The sequence below is a fragment of the Maylandia zebra genome, linkage group LG13 (genome assembly GCF_041146795.1).
Source record: "Maylandia zebra isolate NMK-2024a linkage group LG13, Mzebra_GT3a, whole genome shotgun sequence".
In the NCBI taxonomy this organism is placed as follows: Eukaryota; Metazoa; Chordata; class Actinopteri; order Cichliformes; family Cichlidae; genus Maylandia; species Maylandia zebra.
Window position 1 is genome coordinate 2,315,616 of NC_135179.1, and position 21,218 is coordinate 2,336,833.

General features: G+C 41.6%; 1 protein-coding gene across 6 annotated transcripts in view; it reads left to right on the top strand.

Annotated features, from left to right (window-relative positions):
* Positions 1-16,458, top strand: part of LOC101469390 (LIM domain-binding protein 3) — a 36,185-nt gene extending 19,727 nt beyond the window's left edge. For 2 of the 6 annotated variants that reach the window (XM_023155702.3, XM_004575776.6), the window contains exons 5-15: positions 1,092-1,114; positions 3,242-3,430; positions 5,491-5,654; positions 5,871-5,910; positions 9,035-9,091; positions 10,910-11,178; positions 11,256-11,649; positions 11,833-12,013; positions 12,159-12,279; positions 12,611-12,726; positions 12,835-16,458. In XM_023155702.3, the coding sequence (XP_023011470.1) occupies positions 1,092-1,114; positions 3,242-3,430; positions 5,491-5,654; positions 5,871-5,910; positions 9,035-9,091; positions 10,910-11,178; positions 11,256-11,649; positions 11,833-12,013; positions 12,159-12,279; positions 12,611-12,726; positions 12,835-12,924 (1,644 nt within the window). In that variant the 3' untranslated portion in view covers positions 12,925-16,458. The remainder of the gene's footprint in view (positions 1-1,091; positions 1,115-3,241; positions 3,431-5,490; positions 5,655-5,870; positions 5,911-9,034; positions 9,092-10,909; positions 11,179-11,255; positions 11,650-11,832; positions 12,014-12,158; positions 12,280-12,610; positions 12,727-12,834) is intronic. The other 4 variants (XM_004575778.6, XM_004575777.6, XM_004575779.6 and 1 more) reach the window with 4 other exon arrangements.
* Positions 16,459-21,218: the final 4,760 nt, after the last annotated feature.

A 21,218-nucleotide genomic window follows, 5' to 3' on the forward strand; every position in this document is an offset into this window, starting at 1 on the left:
CGTTAGCCTTTGACCTTATGTGGAGTTTGTGTTGTGCTGCGATGTCAGTGACTGTTTCCAAGCTGGGAGCAGAAGAGCGTCACGTCACACGTTACTTTACAGAAAAAGGTGCAATGAGCCGACCGATCCAAACACTTCTGCATCAGCTGCAGCTGCAGTGGAGGTGTGTGTTTACAGTCACGAACACGTATACAGTGACACACACACACACACACACACACACGCGCGCCATTAATAATGTGATTCAGTTACTCCGTCACCGAAGAGCCCAAACACCTGTTAGTTTGTTTGGCTGCTTTTAAAGGTCAGGGGACCCTCTGGACACACACACACACACACACACACACACACACACACACACACACACACACACACACACACACACACACACACATAATAATAATGATCCTGCTGTAATTATCATACCATATGCACATATGTCGCTGACTCTTCTTAGATGAAACTCACAAAGATTATCACCATTTATGTGTTTTTTCCGCACATGTTATATTAATCATGTACAGTAGCTCGTCTCAAAGTTAACGTTGATACGTTCCTGCACTTCCATAAATAGGTTTACACTTAAGTATGCACACCCCTGGTTATTATTTCTACTAATATTACTGATAACAATAATAATAATATCACCACTGCTGTTAATGAGAAGAGGAGCAATAAGAAGAAAAATACATCCTAATCCAAAGAATTAGAATCGTAAATTAAGAAAAGGTAAACAGATAAATAACATTATGCATAATTATGTATCTGTGATGACAAGACAGAATAAGAGAAGACCAAAACAAAGAAACTTTAAAAAATGTCCAGAAGACACGTGACCCCAGCAAAGTCTGCCTCAGGCTCCATCCCCTGAAGCTGGGATCTGTGGGATCTGTGAACAGGCTGTGATTAAATCTTCCTCTTCACTCGCAGAGCGGACGTCACAGCAGCCAACAGAGGATGTGACCTCTGACCTCTGATGGACAGTGAATGATGCTGAATATGTTTTCTAACATCATATTCTCCTCTGTCTTCCCTCCTTTGTCCTTCCACGTGTTCGTCCTCTCTTCTGTCCCTGCTGTTGGTCAAGCAAGGTTTTCCCCCCCGCCGCTCCACCGTTAGTATCCTCTGCAGCTGAATGCATCTTGGATGTGTGTTTGTTTAAGGCATGGCGTGGGGTGATGGCGAGTGCGGTCCTGCAGCTTTACAGACTCTATTTCAAAATTATCCATGCAAACTGAAATTGCGGAACAGCTGGCTGCATGATGCATTTTGCTTTCTGTGGTCTTTTCATTATTTGGTGTTTTTCTGAGGCAACTCTACAGGAAAGTTTTCAGAATAAAAGCCTGCTAGAGCGTGAGAAGCTTCAGCCTTCAGGTTGTTTTTGTGCAGCAGTGAAGTGGACTAAATGTCAGCTGTGTTCCTGCTCTGATACGTTTGTGTTCTGGGATTAAAGGTCATGGTTTGACGCACTGCTTAAATGAGCTGCTGTGACGTTTTGCGGTGGACGCATGCGAATGTTTCAAGCATGAAATTTAAAGCATCGTCAGTCGTTTCTAACCAATGTGCAGAAACCAGTTTGGGTTTTGTTGAAGTGGAAATAAGACTTTTCCTTTTTCTCTGCAGCTGTAAAGACCATCGCTCATGTTGTATTTATTACCCACAAAAAAATGACCAAATTTTATAGGAGTGGTTTCAGCTTGTGTCCAGTGAGTCCTTTGGAAGTCCAATATTTGCAGAAAAAAGGGTTAAATTTAGTATTTTTATCAGCGTTTTGCAGCAACAAGCTTTGAGGTAGATTCATCTAATGGTTCAGCATCTGCAGTGTGGCACGAATTTATTAGACGGTCACCAGAGTTCATGTGACAGCTGCTTAATCCACCTGTATGCACGAGCTCTGTTATCAGTTAGATTAACTATATAATTATGTTTGTTATCTGTGGATTTTAAATGTACTCAAAAAACAGAAAAAAATTATAGTTTTCTGCTTAAGATACAAAATTAGTCATTTACTCATTACTATTATTATTATTATCATTATTATTATTATGATGATTATTAATAATCATCATCATCATAATAATAAGGATAATCTGCATGTCTGAACATGCAGATTATCCTTATTATTATTATTATTATGATGATTATGATTATGATTATTATTATTAATAATAATAATAATAATAATAATCTGCATGTCTGAACATGCAGATTATTATTATCATGATTATGATTATGATTATTATGATTATTATTATTATTATTATTATTATTATTATTAATAATAATAATCTGCATGTTCAGACATGCAGATTATTATTATCATGATTATGATTATGATTATTATGATTATGATTATTATTATTATTATTATTATTATTAATAATAATAATAATAATAATAATAATAATAATAATAATCTGCATGTCTGAACATGCAGATTGTAAAAACTTGGTTTGAATTTTGGTTTGATTATTATTGAAAGTTGTACCTTCACAAATTTGGCTATAAAATATTCACTTTTTTGTTTTCCCCAAAAACTATTGATCTGATATTTTTGTTATTGACAGATTTATAGACAATATTTGTGTTTTCTTGATTCATGAGAGGTGATTTAATAAACACGTTATAGTTGTACTTTACAGTCATGTGGAGAATTTATTATTATTATTATTATTATTATTATTATTAGCCTTAAAAAACATATACATAAAAAAACAGATATATTCCTGATATTTGTTGTTATTATCTAGAGCATAATGCACTAAAAACAAAAGATTCTTCACCCTCATGAATGTGAAGCAGACTGAAGCAGATGAAATCTATTAAATCAAAGGTTCTTTTGTTCAAATTAATTAAGGAAGACCTGCTTGGTATTAACAGTTAATCCTGTGAACCTCAATCACACAAATCTAATTTATATTTAATGGAATCTGTTTTACAACATACATTTTTTACATGTAATCAAATGAATCAAAGTCAGCATAATTTTTGAGTCTGAGTGGGCGGAGAACGGATCGCTGTGGGACGCCACTCAGAGTTTTCTGTAGTCTGTCGTGATGCTGTGGGTGGGGTTTCCACCTTAAATGGAGATTCTGTTGGAAACATTCAGCTTTAGCCTGAAAACTTTAGCCTCACTAGTCCGTCTGCTGTGAGCATGACAAACCCATCACCTTCACCCACACGCCTCACCTCCGTCCCTCCATCGCCTCCTTTATCTCCACCTTTATCCCCCACCCGACAGTGCCGGCTTCAATCCCAGCGTGCTGATGGACTCCGCCCTCTCCACCAGCAAGCCCATTGAAGTAAAAGGCCCCGGCGGTAAGGCCACCATCATCCACGCCCAGTACAACACGCCCATCAGTATGTATTCACAGGACTCCATCATGGACGCCATTGCGGGACAAACACAGACCAAGGGCCATGACGCTGGGTATGAACACCACCTCCTCCTCCCTCTCCACGTCCTCCTTCCCTCTTTCTACGTTGACTTATCTCTAATTCTTCCTCCTGACATCCTCATCTTCCTCTTCTGTACCCACGTGCACCCCTCAACCCTGCCACCAGTTTTTTACACTCAGTATCAAAAACATCAAAAGCCACAACACCACCTGGGTAATGACTAACACAGTTACTATCAGTCCTGCTGAGGGCTGATCATCCATATTTGTAGTTTTCTAACACGTGGATGTGTTACAGGCAGCAGCGTTCAGTTTACAGGCTGATGCTTCGAGTACTCAACCCACAGATATTTCTTGATGAGAAATTACTTTTCATTTGTTGTTTTTGTCTTTTTCCCTTCGTTGCCTCTTCCTCCCTTTTCTTCTCTTTACTCTATTTAAGTGTCCTCCACCTGTCCTCTCCTTTCTGTCCGTCCTCTTTGGTCTCAGCCCGCTTCACGTCCGGCTCATCGCTGACACTGGTGGTGATGATTTTGGTGCTGCAATATTGTGCTGCCTGTTTGTGCACATGTGGGGAGAGGGGGACTTCTTCTGTGGTGGCTTCGAGGAACTGCTAAGGTTTCCGTGATATCAGAAAGCAGAATTTTTGGTTCGGGCTGCTCTGGGATCCTGTTTTTTTGTGCGTCGTGTGTTGTGTGGCTGAAGCCTCGGGTGTGCTGTGGGAGTCGGTCCGTATGAGGTGGACCAGTCCGAGTCAAATGTCCCCCAGAGAGACGTTCCCTCTGTCTGAGCAGGTCATCCCAATTTCTTCGCTCGTGATCACGTTTGACCCTGTTACCTATCGTCTTGTTGCCGAATGCATTTCCAGTCGCACTGATTTGTCAGAAACTGCTGATAAAGTCATGTTACTGCTGTGTTTTTGGTGGTGTCTTCCTCGCCTGCTCTTCCTCTGAGATGTAGCGCTGTCGCTGTGTACTGTCCCCCTCCAAAGGTCTCCATGCCCATTCTTTATTTCAGCCTCTCTAATTTTAGACCCCGATAAAGCCGCTCTTATTGAAATATAAGCCTGAATAAAACTACTCATCTGTACAGGAGGGGGCATCTCTGGAAAACCAATTACAGTCCAGTATGATATCCTCCTCCTCCCTCACCGTGCGTCCTTCACTGAGAGCGAGTAAAAGCTTTGGTTCCCCTGAGTTGTGTTAAAGCTTTGAAAGATCAAACATCAAACACAAGACAGAAACATGACACGTGTCACCAGAATCAGCCGACAGGCTGCAGTCCTGCAGGGCGGAGCCAAATACAGGTGCACTGCAGGTAGAGGGGCCTTAAAGAACAACAAAAGATTTCAAACTACTAAAAAAAACCTCAGAAAGATGGAAAACAACACAATGGTGTCATTAATAGTTTTTAATGTTAGCATCTGTAACCACAAAGAGACCCGAACATCCACACAAAGATTAAAAGACTGAAAACAGCCTGAAAGAGAAGAAACTGACTTCACAGCACAAACTGGTGGATGTTCAGAAAAATGACCAAAGCTGCAAAAACCCTGCCGAGGTTTCCGTTTATAAGAGAGAGCCAATCAGAAGCAAGCAGGCAGAACAGCTGGTTTCAAACAGGGTGAGCTGCTGCGAGGTGCAGGACAAGACAAAGAACATAAATAAGGAAGTAGAAATGAGCAGAAAGGTTCAGGTCTGCCTGGGCTGGACAAAAAAAAGAGACAGAAAAACAGATGGAATAAAGTCACAAAGATGCACAAATTAAACACGTGAGATACACAAAGAGACTCAAAGCTGAATGTTCTGAGCCTCTTTCTGTGTTTTATCTCCGTTTGTTCCTTTTTCTAACAAACCGTCCTCAGACATGCGAGTCCGGCTTCCTCTTTGCTCCATCACCTTCAGTAACGTTTTGTTCGTGTGACCTTTGAAATATCAGATATTTAATTCCAGGGTTAGAAGGACGTCAAAACTTTGGGCAGGGAAAACTTGTTTCCATTCACTGCTGGGCCCACAGCTCGTGCTTCACTGTCTCTTTATTTTTCACTCGCTTTGGTCGTGGGCGACGTGGCGCCCCCTGTCTGTGGTCCCAGTTCTGTCCCAGTCATGGACCGCCTCGTGGACAGCGCCTCGCTGGTCTATCAGGCCGTCCAGAGCACAGAGAAGGACCCGGAGCTGAGCGAATGGAGCCGCCGCAGCACCAACGTGCAGTCCAAGTCCTTCCAGGTCCTGGCCCACATGACCGGCACCGAGTCCTGTAAGTGTCCTCTTCCTCCTCTTCCTCCTCTTCCTCTTCCCCGTATTGTCCTCAATTATTTAAAAGAGCAAATAAAAGCAAGAACAGACTCATGTATGTTTCCATACAAACAAAGGTGTGTAATTAGAGTAAACGATTACCTGTGGGAATGATTTTAAAGTTAAATCTGATCATCAGGTGCTCAGTGTCGCCCCCTCTCCTCTGTTTCTGTTACAGCACTCACTGAAGAGGAGGCGGCGGCTGTGAAGAGGAGCAGGTAGGCAGCAGAGCTCCAGTAGTCAGCTGCTGACCCCTCACCTGTAGTCTCGACCTCATCTGCCCCGGACATGAGAACACCTGCACAGGTGGTCTCTGTTTGAGGCTCTGATATATACGTAAACGCGATGTGATTGGTTGGTGTCTGAAGCCTTTTGAATCTGCTCACGTGTAATGAGCTCATGTGACCAGCAGGAGGGGACACCGGACTGTGTGTGTGTGTGTGTACCTGTTTCGACGTCCTTGTGGGGACAGTGTTCGTCCTCACGGGTTTGAAGGCATTTTTGAGGCTCATAGTGTGGGTTTAGTCTCAGGGTTACAGTTAGGTTATGGCTGGGGTTCATTTTTGGTTGAGGTGAGTAGCTAGGGATTCTGTCAAATAGATGTCCTCACTGAGATATCAAAACGAGAATGTGTGTGTGTATTTGCTCAGAGGAAACATCATTTAAAAAATTGGTGGGGCACCACGAGGGACTCCCCGCCTCTTTGGTCCTTTCTTTATTGATTACTGGTAACTGGTGTTGATTGGTTAAAGAGAGAAAACCAGTGTGCAGAGGAGAGTCATCCTCCAGCTCTTTATTGTCACGTTTAGCCGAGGCAGGAAAAATTGAAAGTCAAGCAAAAACCGCAAACGTGACAAAGCAGACTTTTTACTCTCAGCCTGTGTGACGTCATACAGTCAAACTAAAGTATGCAGCCTGCAGGTACTCGACACTCTGCAGGACTCTGCAGACATCAGGTTATCAACAGGCGGTGAAGCTCACAGCTCGCAGTTAAAATCTCCACATTTCACCTGCAGAAACATGAACAGCTGAGACTGTCAGGTTTGGAGCATGCCCAGTTTAAACAGGCTGCTGTGAGTTAGCATGTGCAAATAAGTGTCTGTGTTTAAGAGTTTTGGGTCTAATGCTGGTTTCAGGGATCAGGTGCCTCAGACGGCAGACACATGGCTACTTATATCTCAGTTACACCACCTTAAACCTTGCGTGGCTCAGAAGTCCTAAACAGGGCTTTATGTGGCCGAGGACAGTCTAAGAGTCCGCGCTGTCAGACAAGCCAGGTGTGGTGAGCTGCAGGTGAGGGCTGGGCCGAACGTCCGCTGACGACCTCTGAAGGTGTCACTGCCCTCAGTCTGTTTTCCATGACTTCCTGTTTCCCCAGCGGCTCGTCTGAAATCTCATCACAGCCGAGTCTCCGAGAGGACGAGCAAACCTTTCAACCCCGCCCCACCCGTACAGCCCGTCCCAGCTCTGATGGATGGAGCTTTCTATTCTCCGTGCACTTATTTAATCAACCCTCCATTATGCACCATCGATCTCTGCCCCCCCCCCTAATTTGGACTGAAATACAACCTCCTCCCCCTCAAAGCTCCGGCTCCCCTCTGTCCTTCGTCAGAGTCCATACGCCGTCCAATGACTCACCGTGAATCAATAGGAGCAGAGGTCAAGCTTTTATCCGCCAATAAAGAGACTGTGTGCTTTTTTTCTCTTTAGCTGTAAGTCATCAAGGAGGAAGCAGCTGGATTAGACTCACAGGGCTGAGCTGGAAGCCTCAAAGCAGAGAAGCAAAGACACAGAAAGAAAATTTTCACTGCAAAATCCAGCTTCATGATCCCGATCATGCTGGGAAATGGAAAAATCTATCAGTTAAAGGTGGTTTATTCTGCTTATCTCAGGATCTGTGTTCTTATTCTGGCACAAGTTTTAATTATTTCTTATTTATCTGAATGGCTTTGTGCAGCAAAGTCCTCAGCCTGAAACAAGGAGCTGGTGTCCGTACACCTCTAATGTAGAATGACTAGTGCTGACTGGCTTATCTCTGACTAACAAACACATGTTGGTTGGCTAAATATAAAATCCTTTGTCTTATTCCTCTGTCCATGGAAAGAAAAACTGAGTAGAAGCAAATAAATTAGGTTTTTAAAAGCCTTTCTGAAGTAGCTTTGCATGTTTCACAAATCAAAATAATCTATCGTGTGCAGGAAAACACTCTCAGAATAAAAGTTTATGTCCTACGATGTCTCTCTGTTCCTTTAAAGCAGAGCTAATCTGTTAAATAGAAGCTCTGCAGCTTTGCATGAGTCACAGTTCATCCTGCGTCTGAAACAAGCTGTTTTAGCTCCTCCTCCTGCATTTAGGCCAAGTTTGGTGGGTGTGGCTTTTGGCGTCTGCGATGACTATATTAGGAATATCCACCCTCTATGACACCATCCAGATCCAAGAGGAAAAAACTGAGATAATCAGAGTGTTTAAATCCACCTGGGCTTACGCTGACTTCTTTTCATGCAGGTCTGTGCAGCTTAAACAGCTTCATCGATGATTATAAGAGACACAGTGACAAGGTTGCAAAGAGTGCAAGGAAGAAGAAAATCAAGGGGTTAAGAGCTGAGATCAGCCATGACATCAGCACACGACGGGACACGGGGAATAAAACAGAGTTCAGTAAAATAAAATAAAAACCTGGACAAATGGTCTATTTGCTCAGCAGGAAATAATAATCACCTCTTGGCTCTCCAAAGCTTTGGTGTGTTGATGTGATTTTTTTAAGGATATATGCTCCCAGACTTTCAGTGTTGCATTCACGTGCTGAAGGGAGAGTCTGACATGTGGGTTTCATCTGCTTGTTTTTCGGCTTTTTGTTGTTTCTTCATTTGCTGGAGTTACACTGAACTAAATCCACATAGTTGTCACGCTTCAGAGCCATTACTGTCTTTCAGGAACCACATCTGAGTGATCGTGTCAGAGTTTCCTCTGGTTTGATCTCTGTGCTTTGTACAAATGTTTTTGCAGAATAGAAAAAAACCTTTTTGACATTTGATCCAATGTTTCTGAGACCAAAGCAGCGAGGTGACGTCATCCTGTCGGCTGTCTTTAAGCTGTCTGGCAGTTTCCTGAAGGATCTTCTGTCTGTGGCGTTGTTGGTCTGGTGAAGGCGATGAAGTTTCTTATTTTTGGGTCTTTGGGTCCTGATTTGATTATTGATTATTTGTTAGACAGAAAGAAAAAGGTTGATGGTCAATCCGAGTCGCACCTGAGTAACATCATGGGGGAGAGAGCGGGGGTCAGGATGGGGACGTAGCGTCTCAGTTTGGATGACCTCTGCTGCTGTTGTCTCTATGCCCGCAGCCTGAAGAGACAGCCTGCCGCTGGTTTCGGCCTCCAGTACAGAGCTGCAGTCTCCAGGTACAAACCCCTGCGGGCAGGTGCGCTCGCGGCCGTGGGCTTCACAGCACTCAGTAACACAGCAGCTGCTTTTAAACGGAGGCTTCTTCAGCTAAAACTCCTGGCGGCACACAAGTGGATTGTTAGGGTTTTGTGCACGGGTGGTGTTTGAACCCATAACTCTGGCAGTTCTGTCAGGATCATGTAACACCTGAGTAACAGTCAGTAACCTCACCATCATTTCATCAGCTGAATAACAGGCTGAGTCTCTGCTAACGCCCTCTGAAGGAAGGACCTTAAAGCTTTTGTTGCTGTTTGTTAATGAAGCTGAATTCAGTTTTGGTTTGAAGCCCTCTACCCTAACACTAACCTTGTTTACATCAGGTAAGTCTGATACAGCTAAGCTGCTGCTAAACACCCAGACCTGAGACTGATACCCCCAGAAAGAAAAACTGCAGGTTTACACCCCAAAACCTGTCAACACTTCTTGAAAGAGGACCCTTTGTGCTTCTGTCCTGCTCAACATTTTATTCTTTCTTTCAAACAAGCTGTTGATGCTAGTTTCTGTATGCTTGTTGTCTGTGACAATATTATATTGACACATCCAGAGAGTGTAAAAACATCATAAACATTCGAATCACTCCAAAGCCCAACTTTTGGCTCACAAATTACATTTTTGATTCATAAAACAGTGCAGCAGCCTGGCTGTAATCACTGTTTACTGCAACTTATCTATATTCAGATGACGATTCACAGTTAGAACCAGTTTAAGAGCATTTTTGACTCAGTCCAGGATGCAAACCAAACCTGAATGTGGTCTGTAGAGGTTTCTGTTTAAAAACAGTGAGTATCTGCACCTCAGGGGATGCTTGGAAGCCTAGACTAACCCTAACCGCCATATTCACAAAAATTAGAAGAAAGGTTAGTTAAACAGTTTAGAGAGAAATTTAAAACCAGCAGAAACAGTTACCTAAACCCGAAAAGCACATGGTTAACACTAAAATCAGCAAAACTGCTGAAAGAGTTCAACGTTATGGGTCATTTTTTAGCTGAAAATTCATAAATATATAGAAAAAGTGAAAATAGTTAAATGTGCTCTAGAAAAGCTAGCTAGAAATTAAATTGATTGTTGAAATGTAGTTCAAATTAATAGCTCCACTGATGGAGCTATTAATTTTTAAAAAGTTTTTAAAAGCGTTTCTGATCCACTCTAATCACATGGATAAATGACTACATAATATAAATACTACATGTATATAGTATTTGTTTGACTCTAAGCTCTGCAGAAGATTTCCTATGTACCCAGCTCTACTGTGTGTGTAACAACAGCAAAACTTTATCTTTATCTTAAATATCTGATATAGCTAATGAAATGCACGAACATGTAAGCATGTCAAAGACATCAATAATATCAGCTAAAACTTCATTCAATGTTGGAATATTTATCAAAGTAAATCTAGTGAATTCCACATATATTAGATGGAAACTGCTAGAAGAAAGCATTAAATTCTTAATAACACAGTGTTACAGCCTAAAAGTCAGACACAACAATGAAAAACGCATCTTTCAGGATCTTTACACCCATTGATGAGATTACAATTTGAGTCAGTGTTGATGACTAACTTAGCTTGTGGTTCGAAACATGCTTAGCTTAGTTAAAGTTTTTTTTGAGTACAACCTGAAGTAGTTAATACCATAACTACCACTGAGGCTAACTACTTGAGGCTCACTATGACTAAAAATCCCGGACGAGCCCCCAAGTACAAAACTGAACCTGATGACAGAACCATTTGGAAATCATTCTAAATAGGTAATAATGACATTTCTTTCCCTCTCCAGCCAGTACGGTGCACATCCTACCATGCAGCCGGCGCCACAAGTTCCACACCCACAGCAGTACCAGCCAATACCACAGCAATACCAACATGCACCTATGCAGCAAGCTCCACAAGCTCGGCCCCCACAGCAGTATCAACCAATGCCACAGCAGTACCAACAACCACCCACACAGCAGGCTCCACCCACTCAACAGAGCTCAATTCAGATCCCTGTTGGCTCCGCCCCCCCTAAGGTAGTCAGTACTGCCTGCATCTACCCTTCACAGCCAGGTGAGTTTCTGTTTTGTTTATATTAACTTGCACATATAATATTTATATACACATATTTATACTTCTTCCACCCACAGCACCACCTATGGCTCCAGCTGCAGTGCCACCGCAGCACCGCCCTCCAGCCGCCGCCCCGGCCCCGCTTCTGGCTGCTCCAGCATCCTCCAACAGACCCCCGTGGGTGACCGACTCAAACTTCGCTGATAAGTTCGACCCCGGCAAGACCACCTCCAGCACCATCAAGGTGCAGCCACTGCCCCAGGCCGCCCCTCCCCCACCAGCGTACATCCCTAACCCCTCCCCTGCTGGGCATGCAGCTCCCAGCCCCGCCCCCATCACCCCCAGCCCTGGACCCATGACCTCTAGCCCCGCCCCCTTTCCACCTGTGGCCAGAGGCGTGGCCCAAAGAGCGGAGAGGTTTGCAGCCAGCAGTCGCACGCCTCTATGCGGGGCCTGCAACAGCGTCATCAGGTAACGCACTGACACACTTCTGGAGCCTCAAGTGGAGATCAGAGGAACTGCAGCTGTTGGTGCTTTATTATTTTGCTCCTGAGGTTCCTCCTTTGGGTTAAAACGAGTGACGTTAATGAAACGATGTCACTTTAAGGGCAAATTAAAATCAAATTACTTAAAATGCTGCTGCTGTTGTTGCAGGGGTCCATTCCTGGTGGCCCTCGGCCGGTCCTGGCACCCCGAGGAGTTTAACTGTCACTACTGCCACATGTCTCTGGCTGACGTCAGCTTCGTGGAGGAACAGAACAACGTGTACTGTGAGAACTGCTACGAAGAGTTTTTCGCCCCGACCTGCGCTCGCTGCAACACCAAGATCATGGGGGTGAGAAATTTTCAGACACCATTTCTGATTTTATTTTCCTTTATTTAATGTTATAAAACCATAAGTTTTGCACTGAAATGCCACCCATATGTGACACTAGAGGCTGATTAGACCTTATTAAATCTTGTCACGCTGTATGTCGCAGGAAGTGATGCACGCCCTACGGCAGACATGGCACACCACCTGCTTTGTGTGCGCTGCCTGTGGGAAAGCCTTTGGAAACAGCCTCTTCCACATGGAGGACGGAGAGCCGTACTGCGAGAAAGGTATGCCAACACCACGCCTTCATCACAGCTGCGAGAAAAGCTGCACCGACATCAGGCAGACACAAAAAACTGTCACATGCATCACGCTCAGAGAAGGAACTGCTAATCAGAGTCTCAGTGCAGCCCCTCAATTTTAACTCCTCTTTCTTTTGATTGGCCCTGCCCCCACAAACAACAAGTGTGTGGAGCTTCTGTGTGCCCTGTGTGACATCAAAAAGATCCAAGAGTAGAAGTGTGTGAAACAGATTAACAGGGATTACGTACTTCATGATTCACTGTTTTTGGACTCACGGCTGCCATCTTCAACACTTCCTATCTCTGTGTCGCTCAGATTACATCGCGCTGTTCAGCACTAAGTGTCATGGGTGCGACTTCCCAGTGGAAGCTGGCGATAAGTTCATCGAGGCTCTGGGTCACACCTGGCACGATACCTGCTTTGTTTGTGCGGTAAGGACCACGAGCAGCTGGGTCTGAGGGGGTCCGGTTGTTTAAATCTTCGATGCAGGGGAGCAGAGGTCAGTTTGAAGTTTTTCACCCCGGTTTTCTCGTCTGCAGGTCTGCCACGTGAACCTCGAGGGTCAGCCCTTCTACTCAAAGAAAGATAAACCTCTGTGCAAGAAGCACGCTCACGCCATCAACGTGTAAACCCGCCGGATCACGCCTCATCACGCCACCAACATGTGTGGAAACGCTGGGTTTTTTTCTTTTTTTTGTGCAAATTTCAAATTTCTGCTGCCTGATGATTCTGCTTCAGATCCATCCGACCCGTCGCATCACAGACTGTGGTTTATTTTTCTACCCGAAAAAGTGTGTGTGTGTGTGAGAGACTGCTGAGCTGCAGAAATACAGGTGACTGTAGGGAGTCTGCAAGGTGCCAAATTAAATATTATATTTTTTAGTGTTTAATAATAATAATCAAACTTATAACAACAAAAATATTAAACTGGCTAAGCTATGCAATAAGGATTAAATAGATATTTAAGTAAGTCTAAATAATAATATTATAATATGAGGAAGAAATTCTTTCTAATAAATATCAATAACAGAGTGTATGAAGTATGTTTATTTTTCTCTTAAACACGGGGTTAAAGTAGTGGGATATTTAGGGTTAAGAGGGTTAAGAGAGTTTTTTTTAATTATTTTGATAAAGTTATTATTTTCATGAAAAAAAATGTCAGAAATAAAAATTATAAAGTTTTATTAGTACTTTTTTTTGGCTTGGTTTGTAGTGTTTAAAATTTCAAGTTAACTTGTGAATTATTTCATATGAATGAAATTACAAATTTATTATAATTAAACTTTGTAGAGTGGCACTCTCTGGACTCCGTATAGCGGATATTGTTCTCACCATTTTTGGACTATTTTTGGTAATGTGCCTCTGTTGACTGTTTGAATGCGACTTTAATATTTTTATTTCCCTTTTAGACTAAAATAAAATTATATGAAAGTTTTTATGAGGCAATACGAAGTGAAACAACAGACTGCAGAGAAGCTGAAAAATCTATAAACAGCAGCAAATTGGAGATAAAAAAGACTGAAAAGTGTTTCTGACGTTGCAACCTGTCGTCACTACTCCGACTCTGGGGGCATGAACACACGACAGGTGACACGTTTCTGTGGCCCCGCCTGAGCAGGTGAACCTCCAGATGTTTTAAATGTGAAAACCGCATCTAAACGCACAGAGATACTGTGTGAGTGACGGAGTCTAGATAAACTGGAAACGTTAAACTGACCACAGAAGCTGTTGGGCTCCAAGTGCAGGTGTGCTTCTGCTCTCACGCCGCACTAAGGTGCATTTGGACTTGTTTGTTCAGGTGAACCTGCTCAGGTGAGACAGCTCTTCGACTTCACGTGCTTCGGGGGGAGAAATAACCTTGAATTTCATATTTATTCGACAGTGTGATCTTTATTGAGACGCTAGTATATCGTCACTGCTGCGTGCAAATGATTAGTTATTTGATTCATGTTTGTTTCAGAGCGTTTGGCATCACGTGGTTAAGTTTAAGTACTGATTTCATGATGATTTATGTGTGTGTGTGTTTTAACTACACTGTAAATGTGATAACCTTAGTCTGACTGTTAACAACACAATGGCTCCGCCCACACTGCAGACCGTGAATCCTCCCAAATCTGAAAAAGATTAGACTTTGTATTTTCTTTATTTTTTTTGTGGCATCAAACATGTGGCTGCTCTCATGGTTGTAAAACACAGAATAATCTTATATGTACTTAGATCATTACAGTTGGGGAAACGGACTTCAGTGAAGGTTTTTAAAAGCGTTTCTCTGTTAATTTTCATACGTTTTTAATACAAAGACAGTTTTTAGGAGCCTCTCTTGGCCATTAAAGGAACATCAGCAAACCACAACTTAATTCAGATCTTTCATTTGACTTGTTCTCTGCTAAGACTTAATCATTAAGCACATAAAGACTTTTTTACATTTTAAAAACTACGCCATGGTTCATGTTCTAATAACCAGTCACCCTATTTTAGCGTCCTCCTGTGGCCACTAGAAGAAGTGCAGCTAAGCAAACAGAAACTCTTGGTGTATTAAAAAATTCTGTAAACAGAAGAAGCATTGTGTTTCTGAAAGCTGGATTTTCCTTTAAAAAAATCTACGTTTTTGTTTTTTTACTTTGTTCCGCTTTTGTCATTAAAGGCAGCATGTTTTAGCACCACCTAGTGGCCAACAACAGAGCAAACCACAATGTAATTCAATTCCAGTCCTTTGTTGAGTTAAACTCCGTTGTAATGTTGGGTTGTGTTCAGTGGTTGAGAGGAGGCGGTCGAAACCTTAGCAGGATAGCAGGAAGAATACACGATCACACTGGTACTGGGAATTCCACAGCATATCCGTTAATGCACCTCCTCTTCATCAACCATACAAGGCCCGGTTGAACGGCTGCTACTTATCAAACATGACACACAGTGTTCATACAGCCCGTAACGTTGCAAAGGTTTCTGGAGAGCAAGCACTTTGTTCCCATAAATCAGAGAGGGCAGTGGTGCACACTAATGACCTCATAACCCCTTGACTTATGTTACATTAAAGAGACACCACACCACTGTGACTGTTACAAACGGAATAATAGAGTATATAAAATAATTAAAATCATCTGACTTTGTTTACTTCCCAAACTGATTTAACACTGCTGTGGTGTTTTAGTGGCCTCTGGTGGTGATTAGAGGAAGTGCAATTGCGCAAATGGAACTTTCATTATATTAAATCATTCTATAAACAGAAAAGACTTTGTGATAAGTTTCTAAGAGATGAATTTAAAAAATGACTATAATGGGGGGTTTTGTTGTAATTTTTTCAAATGTAATTTTATTTTTGCATTTCACTACAAATCGTTTTGGGAACATCTAGAGGCCATGAGAGGAACCCCAACTAACCCCCATAACAATATAATATGATTCTTTTTTGAAAAATAAAATAAAACTCACATAAAAGAATGAAAAGCATCTGAACACACTTCGTATGTTATAGCAGCCTCAGGTGGCCACTAGAGGAACTGCAACTAAGCAAACAGAAACTTTCGGAATTGTGAAACGTTTGGTAAAAGAACAAGAGGAGCTTGGAACTAATTTTTATTTTATTTTTTTAAAGTACTACACTGTTTTCTGGAGAAAAATTAGATTTTTTCATCTTTAATTTGCTAGTACAGGCGAGGTGTTTTAGTTACACCTAGTGACCAGTAGAGGAACTGCAAATAAGTAAGCTTTTGGGTTGAGCACAGCTTATAAACTTTGGTTGTTGAGTAGTGTGAACGGAGCCTCTGATTCTTTGATTTAAACTTTAGTTTTATTCTGTGATTTAAATGAAAGCGTTTGTCTCCCTGCAGAGAACCGTGCCTTTGCTGAAATCCACCTCTGCTCGGTCTGACTGGCACACTGACCAGTTTGTGTGCCGGTGTACAGTTTTTACTCTGAATTGTACTTTTATACAGTTTGTGTGTTTTTCTGAGGATGAATGTGTGCATGCGGCATGTCAGGATCAGTTTGTGAAAAAAAGACAAGCTAACGCGTCTGTTCACTGTTATTTTTGAGTGTTTGTAAGTAATGATGTCATACTGTGAGTGAAGAACTCTGCTTTACTTTTTGTTTAACAGGTTTTGAACATTTGAAGAGTTTTTGTGTTGCAGGTTGAATAAACTGAGCACTTCAAACACCTGGAAGCATCTTCTGGAAACATCTAATTGATTCATTTTTCTGATATGAAGATTTGTTTAAGAAGCAAGAAAATAAAAATATATTCAGCTCCTGAATGTGCAATCACAAATCAACAATTTTAAGCTAAAACTGAAATAATAAACTAAAACATATGAAATCTGGCAGGTGTTACAAAATGTTTCTACATTAAATTCAATTCAGTTTTATTTATACAGCGCCAAATCACAACAACAGTCGCCTCAAGGTCTTTATATTGTAAAGTAGATCGCACAATAATGCATACAGAGAAAAACCCAACAATCATGTGACCCCCTATGAGCAAGCACTTTGGCGACAGTGGGAAGGAAAAACTCCCTTTTAACAGGAAGAAACCTCCAGCAGAACCAGGCTCAGGGAGGGGCGGGGCCATCTGCTGTGATTGGTTGGGGAGAGAGAAGGAAGACAGGATAAAGACATGCTGTGGAAGAGAGACAGAGGTTAATAACAGATATGATTCAATGCAGAGAGGTCTGTTAATACATAGTGAGTGAAGAAGAAAAACTCAGTGCATCATGGGAATCCCTGGCAGCCTACGTCTATTACAGCATAACTAAGGGAGGGTTCAGGGTCACCTGGTCCAGCCCTAACTATATGCTTTAGCAAAAAGGAAAGTTTGAAGCCTAATCTTGAAAGTAGAGATAGTGTCTGTCTCCTGAATCCAAACTGGAAGCTGGTTCCACAGAAGAGGGGCCTGAAAAGTGAAGGCTCTGCCTCCCATTCTACTTTTAAATACTCTAGGAACAACAAGTAGGCCTGCAGAGCGAGAGCGAAGTGCTCTAATAGGGTGATATGGTACTACAAGGTCATTAACAGTGATGGGCACGCGTTACTGTAATCTGATTACTTTTTTCAAGTAACGAGTAAAGTAAGGGATTACTATTGCAAAAACGGTAATTAGATTACCGTTACTTTCCTGTAGGAATGCTGCGTTACTGCGTTACTAAAACCGTTATTTTTCTGCAAGAGTATCTCATGACAGTGACGTAAGCGAGTGCGCCGTTCGTGACAACAGCTGTGTGCAGATCAACAATGGATCATATATCGAGTGCAGAGAGAGTATGAGCATGCAGCGTTTAAAGCGTGGAAGTACTGACCTTACTTTGAGTTTGATTCCATAAAAAGTGACAAAAACATTAGTGTCCGCTGTGCGTGGGAAGAAAACTTCTTTTTACAGCGAAAAAACCCATAAACTTCCGAGCAAGCACCGAGTAGCTACGACGTAATGGGAAACTCACAGAGAAACTCGCGGATTCTTCCACTGACCGCGGCACACCTGCACCAGGGTAAACCTCCGCCTACCCCACTCCTGCTTTACAGGTGAAAATAGAGCAACAGGACCGCTGAGGTTTTGACTTTATTTATTTTCTGCTGTGTTTTACTTGCATCTATTTGAAAGAGTGAGTGTAAACACACAAAATATTTTATTTTATGTGCTGGAATGTGCAGAAAATAGGTTTAAATGTTAAACTCTTCCAGTCAGAGAATGTTGCAGATAATTAAATTTTTGCTTGATGCATAAAGTTAAAAGATTAAAACTGATAAAACAAGTTTAAAAAAAAGAGACTTTTCCATTTGATTACATTTTGTATGATGGATTATGCAGAAAAAGTAGAATTGGGCTGAAAGATCTATCGCTCTATCACCTCTTCAGGTTGTAAATCGTGTTTTTAAAGAGTAACTAAGTAACTAAGTAATTAATTACTTTTGAAAATAAGTAATCAGTAAAGTAAGGGGATTACTTTTTTGGGGAAGTAATCAGTAATTAGTTACTGATTACTTTTTTCAAGTAACTTCACCAACACTGGTCATTAAGACAAGATGGGGCCTGATTATTTAAGACCTTGTATGTGAGGAGCAGGATTTTGAATTCTGGATTTAACAGGAAGCCAAAACAGGAGAAATCTGCTCTCTCTTTCTAGTCCCTGTCAGGACTCTTGCTGCAGCATTTTGGATCAGCTGAAGGCTTTTCAGGGAGTTTTTAGGACTTCCTGATAATAATGAATTGCAGTCGTCCAGCCTGGAAGTAATAAATGCATGAACTAGTTTTTCAGCGTCACTCTGAGACAGGATATTTCTAACTTTAGAGATGTTGCACAAATGGAAGAAAGCAGTCTTACATATTTGTTTAATATGTGCATTGAAGGACATGTCCTGGTCAAAAATGACTCCAAGGTTCCTCACAGCGTTACTGGAGGCCAAGGTAATGCCATCCAGAGTAAGAATCTGGTTAGATACTATATTTCTAAGATTTTCAGGGCCGAGTACAATAACCTCAGTTTGATCTGAATTAAGAAGCAGAAAGTTAGCGGCCATCCAGGTCTTTATGTCTTTAAGACATTCCTGCAGTTTAACTCATTGGTGTGTGTTATCTGGCTTCATGGACAGATAGAGCTGGGTGTCATCTGCATAGCAGTGTAAATGCATGCTATGTCTTCTAATGATACTGCCTAAGGGAAGCATGTATAATGTAAACAGAATTGGTCCTAGCACTGAACCCTGTGGAACTCCATAATTAACCTCAGTGTGTGAAGAGGACTCTCCATTTACATGCACAAACTGGAGTCTATTAGATAGATATGATACAAACCACTGCAGCACAGTACCTGTAACACCTACAGCATGTTCTAATCGCTCTAATAGGATATTATGGTCGACAGTATCGAACGCTGCACTGAGGTCTAGCAGGACAAGCACAGAGATGAGTCCACTGTCAGAGGCCATAAGAAGATCATTTGTAACCTTCACTAAAGCTGTTTCTGTGCTGTGATGAGCTCTGAAACCTGACTGAAACTCTTCAAATAAACCATTCCTCTGCAGATGATCTGTTAGCTGTTTGACAACTACTCTTTCAAGGATGTTTGATATGAAAGGAAGGTTGGAGATTGGCCTATAATTATCTAAGACTGCTGGGTCTAGAGATGCTTTTTGAGTAAAGGTTTAACTACAGCCAGCTTGAAGGCCTGTGGTACATAGCTGATTATTAGAGATAGGTTGATCATATTTAAGATCGAAGCATTAATTAATGGCAGGACTTCTTTGAGCAGTTTTGTAGGAATGGGGTCTAAAAGACACGTTGATGGTTTGGAGGCAGCAAATATTCAGAGAAACAAATCTCTTTCATTTTTATCTGTCATCAGTTTTCTGTAACTCCAAACGAAACACATGACTGTCACACCCACACATCATACTCATCATCATCCTCATCGTCTGACCATCGTCATCATGATAACGATCGTCGTTCTTGTTGAGCGATGATAATGCTGTTCGTTTTGGAGCCACCAGATGGAGCTAGTACCCTCTCCTGATTGCATTTCAAAATAAAAGCCTGCGGGTTTTTGAGCAGCAGAGATTGGACTCAGAGAGGAGTGAAGAAGGGAAGAGATCTCACTCTGCCACCAAAAACAGCTCTTAGACTACATCACTGACTTTCTAGGCAGTTATTTTTGTTAAAGCCCCAGATTGCCAGTGGCTAAAAATATAAAGTAAGTTTATAAATTATTTTTAAATCAACTTTCCAGATGTATAAAAAAACCTCAGATACGATGCTGACTCGGAGGATTGTGTATTTATGTGTTTTTGTAAAGATAGAAAAAGAAAATATGTCGCTCAGCTTTTAGAACCGACAGGAAGCCCAAACATACATTTGTATCATCAAATACCATGTTTTGAATTAATAACATTTTATTTATTGTTTTAAATTAGCATTTGAATCAGTATTACATATACCTCATATAATAGTATTATTATTATTGTTTGCAATGGTGAAGCTCAGCATTTATACTTTCTTTATTTTTTATTTTGCTGAATCATTGAGACTGAAATAATTAGAATGAGATTTTACAACATGTGTTTCCTTTGCCCCCGAAAATACCAAAAGAAGACAGTTCTTTATAGTCATAACGAACGTGATGATTTATGTCATAGTTCATTAACATAAGCCAAATCACAACCACTGAGGCACTCATTTATTTGTCCATATACTTTTATTTATTTATTATCTCACTCCTTTTGCCTCTTCTTATTGTCCTTGTCTTCAGCGTTGTGCTGCTCTGTTGTTGGTTAATTGGCCCCTTGGGGATAAATAAAGTCTTCTGATTCTGATGATCAGGACCAGGTAATTCTATTTCTAGATTGAAGGTTTTTATTTGCAATTTGCGCACAGGACCAACAGTCCATGCACACTGGAATTATTGTGCAGAGCCCTCCAGGTCAAGTTACACTTTTTACAAGATATAGACAAAGCAAATAAAAAAAGGAAAATAGAAATAAAGGAAGGAATGTAGCAATCATAGTGAGGGTGGTAATACACTTCCTAGTACTGGATTAGATTGGATTGGATAAAACTTTATTAATCCATCGGGTGGGTTCCTCCAGCAAATTCAGTTCAATTGCACGCATAACATTGCACTTATTAATGAATCCTTCATACTACACACATGTTCTAACTTGCAGGTCATTCAGGTACACAGGATGCAAATAATGCTGGACAAAGAGAAAAAGGAAGAAAATAGAAAAATAATTGTTTGGGTTTTTTTAAGGAGTGAAAATAGGAGAACGCGAGAGCCTCACACCTGGGCCACTCAAAACCTCAGGTCCTCTGAAGTTACCTGAGAGGTGAAACAGTGAGCGCGTGCAAATTTTCCACACACCCCTCGTTCCGACCGGAAGTTCGGCTGGGTGTTTTGTGCTGCACAGTGAGTCATCGCGAGACCAGGAGACGATCTCT